The sequence below is a fragment of the Saccostrea cucullata genome, unplaced genomic scaffold, assembly GCF_032062105.1.
Source record: "Saccostrea cucullata isolate Sc308-1 unplaced genomic scaffold, CSIRO_AGI_Scuc_v1 ctg7798, whole genome shotgun sequence".
NCBI lineage: Eukaryota > Metazoa > Mollusca > Bivalvia > Ostreida > Ostreidae > Saccostrea > Saccostrea cuccullata.
The window spans coordinates 21,600-29,915 of record NW_026927305.1 but is presented as its reverse complement, the minus strand read 5'-3'; the positions used below and the strand labels follow the sequence as shown (position 1 = coordinate 29,915).

Sequence of the window (8,316 nt, the reverse complement as noted above, 5' to 3'; positions counted from 1 at the left end):
TGACTTTTGAATGTATGCCCTTGACATTTCAGAGCTGCAATATCTTTGAAAAAAAATTCCAAATAAACTATAGTTTTGATCTTTACGCTTAATTTTTTGTCAAAAATCAAGAAATTGGTGATTATCTTTAAATGATAGACCATGCAGCATTCACTTTGACAAGTGAATTTACTGTTAAAAACCCCTTCTGGATGTACTACATGTATGGGTTATGATATCACTACCTTGATTTAAACAATATTTATTCAGAACACTGAGTAGATTTGGCAACAGGCAAACTACAAGGTCATGGGTAAAAATACAATGAACCGAGTTGATATAAATTAATAAATTTAAACAACACGGGTAGAAACACACTCTCTCTCTCTCTCGCAATCCTTTCACTCACCCTCCCTCATACACACAAGCACAACTGTATCACAAGATCCAGGTAAAAAATAGCATACATGCCAAATACCAAATAATTGTATCTAACGTTCAACAAAAAGAAAATGTATCAAGTTGGAGTGTACCTAAAAACGTTTTGTTACTCTGATATATATTCCTGTACATCATTTTAATATGTTGAAGTTCGTTTGACAGGAAAACTCCGAACTGCCAATAAAAGGATCTTAAGCTCAAATAGAACACCAAATTCAAAAAAATTTTTCCTTGGTTTGTTTCTGTGTGTCCTATATGCTGGACAATTGATAAAAAATATTAATTATCTTCATTATGGTTATCACACTTTGAACAAGATGTATCAGTTATTATGTAGTGAATTTTAAAGTCTGTATTGAGGTTAGTAGCTTTATTACGTAGTTGACAATGAAGTATATACTCTTTTCTGTTACCATAATTGAAATATTTATAGCTAAGTCAGGTTGTTTCACTACCTTAATGATACGCCAAAAATCTCCAAATGGCGAAATTGAATTTGCATGTAATACTCTCATTATCAAAGATAACATAATAAAAGTATACATGTACAAGTATTTAATTTTAAAGCTATCAAAATTACTATTTTAATTATCCTAATTAATTTTTTTTATCTTATTAAAGAAACATTTATAAATTTTGATGTACATTTTAGTGCATCAATATTCTTTAAATCGACTATTTTGTATTCTACCCCTTATTCACAAGAATGGAAGGTTCTTTTTCTGTTTGTAGGTGCTTTTAATTAACATGATTAAGGAAATCAAGTTCCATTTTGAATCAGAAAAAATTCCCGGCAAAGGTCATTAGTGACCTGTCAGATCCTCTTCCCTAAATCTAGAGTCCCTATAGTTTAATTACCAATAACCTCTGTGTAGCTAGTAAAGAACTCCCCAAGTGGTCACAGTGATTTATTGCTTCTTTCATGTACAGACATTCACAGATCAAATCAGAAGCTTCAATAACTGAATATTCAAATGTGGTAGTGTATATGTTTCATTATTCTTAAATACTATGAAAACCATTTTATAATCAGCAAGAATTTTTTTTTATTATAAAGCAATAAATAACTTCCTTTTCATAGGCAAAATAATAGAATTGACGAAAATCTCGAAAAAGCTCTTGGTGTATACGTAAATTTAAGTAAAAAATTTTTTTGCTTTTACTGCTACTCGCTCTTATTCACTTTTATAAATAAAATTATGTTTGTGTAATATTGGTAATCTGGCAAAGTTCTATATCATACAGATCAATTTAATTTAAACAATGTTTTATTATGAATAAACATAATAGGATTGGACAGCAGATGGTTGATCATACAGATCAACCATCCAAACATAACGTAACACAGGTGTTGTTTGAATATTTTCATTTATTAGATGATAATAAGTCAAATTTGATTTTATATAATGATAATAAGGGGAGTTACAGACAATGCTGACAGCAGATTGTTTTTATAAAAATCCCTGAATCTCCCATTACAAAATTAATCCTTGACAAAATAAAATACATACAAAAACAATTCTCCCTGAACTATCTACGAATAATATTTAATTACATGTATATACAAAACAACAACAACAACAACAACAAAAAAAAACATTTAAGAAACATTTAAATGAGAGAAGGTAGAGCTTTCATTTTTTATACACTCTTTTTCTATCATAACACCTTACAGAGATTTATAAATATTGACTTGATGACCGACTTAGAAGCTTGACATACATATTCAAATTTTAAAGGTTGGCAATACATTTTCTCCAGTAAAGACGCAACTTTTATAATATTTTCATATATGCATTTCATGTACTTGTGACAAAACCTTGCAGGCTATACTACATGTATGATAATTATTTGACCCGTTGTCCTTGATTTTGAAGTTTACATAAGTTGAAAAAACATAATTATTCCCCATAACTTTTATTTATTAAAGAAAATTAATCTGTTTTACGTATGATGGACAGGAAATGTTAAAGATGACACATAGACAAGACAGTTACGTTTACAATGTACTATAAACCAGCATTTCAACCTCTAAGACACCAAAAGCGGGGGCTTTAATTCTTTGAATTTGCTTCCTTCTTATTACTTTGCACTCAGTTCGTCTCCTTGATTCTCATAAGTATCAGCATGAAATACAATATCATAATATACCAAAGGCTGGATTCCCCGGCCCCTTGTATGTCATGTAGATACTTGCTAGTTATAAAAATATGCAATTGATCATTTAACTTCATACATGAACAGACAACAAGCCGCCATTGGCCTCCGCATATTAAACGTTTATAACAAATTATAGATATTTATTTTTTTTATAATTATATGTCTGCATAGATTTTATAAAGTAGGACCATGCAATACAAGTTTAATATAATTATGATAAACGTTGCAATATTCGGTACACTGGTTACATCATAGACGTCTCGTATTAGTGAATATGAAGATGGGAAAGTTATACAATAAAAAACGAAATAATAAAATATAAATGGAAAAATAATAAAAATAAAAAAAAAAACAATGGAAAATCATAAAATTCAAATGTAGAATCGTAAAATACAATGAAAAACGAAAATCATAAAATATAAATGAAAAAAAACAAAAAAAAAAAAAAAACAATGGAAAATCAAAAAATTGAAATGAAGAATCGTAAAATAAAATCGTGAAAAAATATGCAAAATAAGTTCATAATAATATAAAACAGAAACGAAGTTTTACATGCCATCAAAAAGACGGCGCTTAAGAATCTATATAGGTTAACTTCCTTAGCTGCGATAAAATATATATATAAAAAAAAAGATCGTTATTTTCAATGGAAATAAAAGAGATAATATACGATGGATTTCAATATAATTGTAGGCTGGTTAGCAATTATACATCCTGTTGAGTTTTTTAGTTATTGGATTCTAGGAAGTTAAACTTCGCCTTACGCGGATTCCCTGACACCGTGTCCTTAGCTTCAACTATCAGCTCCGTTCCACCAAAGGTCATTTTAACCTCAATTTCCCTGTCATTGTTGGATTTCTCCAAATCTACCGACATTTTTCCTACGTAAGAACACGTATGATCGGTAGTATATTTAGGAAATCTTTCAGATGAAACGTAAATTGGGATGTCAACAGTATCAGAGTCTTTGTGTAAGGGTAAGTAACAACGGGGTTCAAGGGGCGTCCCCACTTCAACTGTTTCATTGACACCAACATGGACACTGAAGATATCTTTGCATTTATCAATGCCCCCAACTTTAATTTTTTTCTCCGGGGGATCGCCTGATTCAAAATTTCTATTGGATTGAACACCGTAAGTCCATTTTGTCTTTCTTGAAACAATTGTTTTAGGATTATGTCCAAAGAGCACGGCGCCCTTCACGATAGCCAATCCAGCTTCTTCTGGTATGATGATTCTGTTATTCTTGAAATTGTTTTTAATTGCTTCTTGAATAAGTTTGCATTCAGAAAATCCACCAACCATTAAAATGTTTTCTACCCCGTCGCAAAACGGATGTGCAAGGAGTTCCTTGACATGATTAACAATACTTTCAGAACAATGTTTAAATAGTTCATGAACCATTTCCCCGGTCATGCGTAGCTTGTCTCCTGTCCACATTAGCTTGTCTTTGTGCCTCGTCTGCGAAATTGTTGATTTTAAGTCTTCATCATATTCTTCCTCAAAAATATCTACCAATGTTACTGGGATTCGAAAAGTGATTTTTTCTTTGACATTAGTGGACACAGATCGCTTTTTAGTTTCAAATTCCCGAACGAGTTCAAGGTTATCGGCGGGATGACATTTTTTGAAATTTGACATAACCGGACTTCCAACGATGCCCATAATCATTTGGATGAAGGCTTCGTCGATTTTGGTCCCTCCCCACGCCCCTCCACTTGCTTTGTGGAGTTCCTTGAGGGTATAATCAGACAGAACCTCTTGAACTGTTACATCAACAGTCCCTCCTGAAAATAATAGTTTTCGATGGAAAATCATACAAAGTGAATAAATAAAAGTTATGGTAAAAAATTTAAAAAAATATGATATAAAAAAAGAATTATTATTTAGCCAAAAGGACATAAAAAAGAAACTTATAATTAAGAACATTGCACAAAAAGAGAAAAAAAATACATAAATCCTTAGCAATTTGTAGTACCTCCCAAATCCAGCACCATGAAGCGAGTTCCGGGTTGAAACATGGACAGATTTGTACAGCTTGCTGTGGAGAGTCTCTCTAGAGGTAACATTCTGCAGTACAGAGCTGCTGCTTCCGGCTCAAGCGCAAGGCTTAAATTCTGGCTCTTAATACCTGCCTGGAGTTTAATTAAAGACGATATGTTCATATTAAATAATTTCTTTAACTTAAACTTTTTTCGTTTAGAAAAGACACCGTATATCATTAATTAGTATGCGTAGTATAAACCATAAAGAATCAATTTCAAACTCTTAGCCATACATGTACTAGTACCTCTTTTGCTGCCTCTCTCATAAATTGTTTAGATTTATCATTCCATATTGCAGGGATCGTCAGAACCCAGTGAATGTAATCATCTTCTTTGATCAAAGCGTCCAGTCCTTTTACTTTAAGGTGGTTGAGAAGGTGATCTTTCAGATACCGTATGCCATGGGCAAAAACTGTCATAGCAGGGAGCTTCTTTTGGCCACTTTCGTCTAATATAATTGTTTCACGGTTCAGAGTCTAATTCATAATTACAAAGAAACAACTGTAAATGCAACAAAGTGCTATCTTGATTATTAGAATTTACTGTTTTTCATCCGGTAAATCAGAATAAAATCTGTCTTAGAAATGTCTTGATTTTTAGCTCTACTGGTCAGAGACCAGAAGAGCTTATGCGATAGTAATGCGTCCGGCGTCCGTCCGTCTGTCCGTCTGTCTGTAAACAATTTTTCAAAATGCTACTCCTCCTACAGTTTTGGTCTAATTTCAATATAACTTGGCACACAAGTAGACTACACTAAGATACATAATTCTGTGTATCGGTTTTTGATTTCGATGAACGGTGTTGCCGTGGTTACTAAAAATAGAAATTTCTGTGAAATTGTTTCAAAATGCTACTCCTCCTACAGTTTTGGTCTGATTTCAGTATGACTTGGCACACAAGTAGACTACACTAAGATACATAATTCTGTATATCGGTTTTTGATTTTGATGAACGGTGTTGCCATGGTTACTAAAAATAGAAATTTCTGTGAAATTCTTTCAAAATGCTACTCCTCCTACAGTTTTGATCTGATTTCAGTATAAGTTGGCAAACAAGTAGAATACACTAAGATACATAATTCTGTGTATCGGTATTTGATTTCGATGAACGGTGTTGCCGTGGTTACTAAAAATAGAAATTTCTGTGAAATTCTTTCAAAATGCTACTCCTCCTACAGTTTTGGTCTGATTTCAGTATAACTTGGCAAACAAGTAGAATACACTAAGATACATAATTCTATATATCGGTTTTTGATTTCGATGAATGGTGTTGTCGTGGTTACTAAAAATAGAAATATCTGTAAAATTGTTTCAAAATGCTACTCCTCCTACAGTTTTGGTCTGATTTCAATATAACTTGGCACACAAGTAGAATACAATTCTGTGTATCAAATTTTAATTTTGATGAACGGTGTTGCCGTGGTTACTAAAAATAGAAATATCTGTAAAATTGTTTCAAAATGCTTGGCACACAAGTAGACTACACTAAGAACATAAAGAGACTTTATCAACGATCATTATTCTATTTAATGCTGTTTATAAAGTTTCAAATCCCAGCTGCTTAAGTACTTTCTCTTCCTTTGCTATATGTTCAAACCAGTAGAGCTTCAGTCTCGACAGAGACTTCTGGTTAAAATTTACTTCAATATTCTTATTATCCTAATTTCCTTACCATGTTATTATGTAACATCATCTTGAACCTCCGAAAGAAGTACCATGAATGATGTTTTTCTTCATTGGCAAGATCGGTGTACGTGTCTTCAGCCTCGTACCCGAACGAATGAAAACTTTGATCAGATTTCAGCAAAAGACACGTAGGAGTTTTCTGAGAAAACAAATTCTTGTGCCCAGATACCCATGTTGTATTGGCCATGATTTTTGTTTGATCCTTTTCGTATTCATCTTTGAAAGAGAAGGCATATCCAGAGTAGGTTGTACCAAAGTCGATGGCGGCCACTAAGACTTTTATATCTGTCTTTTGTTCCAGCGACATCCCTAAAATAGTATAAACTTTAAGGAGAAACTCTTCTTATATTTATTTTATGTTAAGATTTTTAAAAAAAATCACAGATTAAAGAGGACACTACCTCTAAGTGATGGTCTCAATAAGATTAAATTTGACCGTTTTATTTTTAGAAGGTAAAGTCAAAGTCATTATCTTTTACAGAATATACAGAATTTTACAACAAGTATAAAGAAAACAGTTAATAGTGATAAAGACTGAAAATTTTGATATGATTATCAAATAAAATTCTAAAAAAAAAAAAATGAAAATTTTCCTTTAATTATCAATATTGCATGACAGAAATTTAAATGTATTTACAGAAGTTACATCCCTTATAATTTTAATTGTATTTCACCTTCTAACTATGAGTCTGTAATAAAAGAATTACTGAATATTCTAATCTGCATTTTGCTAAGGAATAGTTGGAAGAATTTTGAGTAGAATATTGTGAAATATTGTCTCTTATGTGAGGTACTCTATTTTGAATGTAAATAGGAACTAAATTATTGTGCATCTTCTACGTTGTTTCTAGATCTAATGCCTCAACTTTTCCCAATTTTCTAAAGGTTCCAATGACCTTTTAGTAAGAGAGAAAAACGCTTTTTCACTTATGTTTTCCTCATATAAGTTCTTTGATTGGTTGATTGGAGGCATTTAAAAGCGCTCAAGATTGTTGTATATTTGTATAATTACATTTTCGTACGTCGCAGTTTCGTTATAAATGTTGTTCCTGCAAGATTTTAAACATGCCTCACCAATCTTAATTAAAGTTGTAAAATTATGAAAAAAGAAAGGAAATTGGGATATTTTAAATCCCTTACATCTTTATTTATGTCTTGTAAGCAAATATACTTCGCACATTTCATTTACCGGTAGTCAGAAACCAGACACTCGAAGAACTCCTTAAAAAAAAGATTGATTCATGTCGCACGAAATCTAAATGACATATTTTTAAGTCATTTGAGTAAAATCAGATGACCAATTGATATCTGTTTTTGTCCGTCGTCGTGCGTTAACATTTGAACATTTTCAGTATCTTCTCTGCAACCGCTCAACCAGTTTACACCAATTTTTGCATAAAGTATCTATGGGGGAAGAGGAAAAAAATTGTGAATTTCATGGTCCCTACCCCCCTGGGGCCTCAGGGGTAGGGCCAAATCCACTACAATAAATGTAGTGTTTATAAATCCTCTTCTTTACTCCTGGACATCAAGCAGTCAAACTGTTGGCATGATTATAATCAGCAATAAGTCCTCTACCAAAATTGTGAAATTCATGACCCCAGGGTCAGGGGTTCTAGTGCTAGGGCTAAATAGATTATATAGTGAAAATGCATTATTTATTTGAAAATCTTCGTCTCTGCTCCTGGACATTAAATAGACTAACCAAGTGCATAGTTATGTTAAATAAGACTGCCTCTTCCAAAATTGTGAAATTTATGGCCGCAGGATCAGGGGTTTTAGTGCTATGCCTGGGCTTTTTAGATTATATAGTAAAAATGCATTATTCTTTGAAAATTTTCTCTGCTCCTGGGTAATTAACAAACTAACCAAGTACATAGTTATTTGGAATAAGGCTGCCTTTTCCAAAATTGTGAATTCCATGGCTCCTGGGTCGGGGGTTCAGGTGTTAGGGTGGGCTCTATTGATTATACAGTGAAATACATTAATTCTTTTAAAATCTTCTT

General features: G+C 32.3%; 1 protein-coding gene across 1 annotated transcript; it reads right to left on the bottom strand.

Moving 5' to 3' along the window:
- Positions 1-3,116: 3,116 nt before the first annotated feature.
- On the bottom strand, positions 3,117-6,625 carry LOC134274020 (heat shock 70 kDa protein 12B-like). Its single transcript, XM_062756244.1, has 4 exons — positions 6,297-6,625; positions 4,871-5,101; positions 4,559-4,715; positions 3,117-4,367 (listed from the first exon to the last, which is right to left on the bottom strand). Exons 1-4 carry the CDS (start codon positions 6,615-6,617, stop codon positions 3,307-3,309), a joined length of 1,770 nt encoding a protein of 589 aa, XP_062612228.1. The 5' UTR covers positions 6,618-6,625; the 3' UTR covers positions 3,117-3,306.
- Positions 6,626-8,316: the final 1,691 nt, after the last annotated feature.

What these genes read in the sequence shown, in the direction of transcription:
- LOC134274020 (XM_062756244.1), bottom strand. Translation starts at nt 6,617, where the DNA reads ATGTCGCTGGAACAAAAGACAGATATAAAAGTCTTAGTGGCCGCCATC. An exon ending in TGATGTTACATAATAACATG is followed by an intron (nt 5,102 to 6,296) that starts GTAAGGAAATTA and finishes ATTATGAATTAG; the next exon opens with ACTCTGAACCGTGAAACAAT. An exon ending in CATGGTGCTGGATTTGGGAG is followed by an intron (nt 4,368 to 4,558) that starts GTACTACAAATT and finishes TATTATTTTCAG; the next exon opens with GAGGGACTGTTGATGTAACA.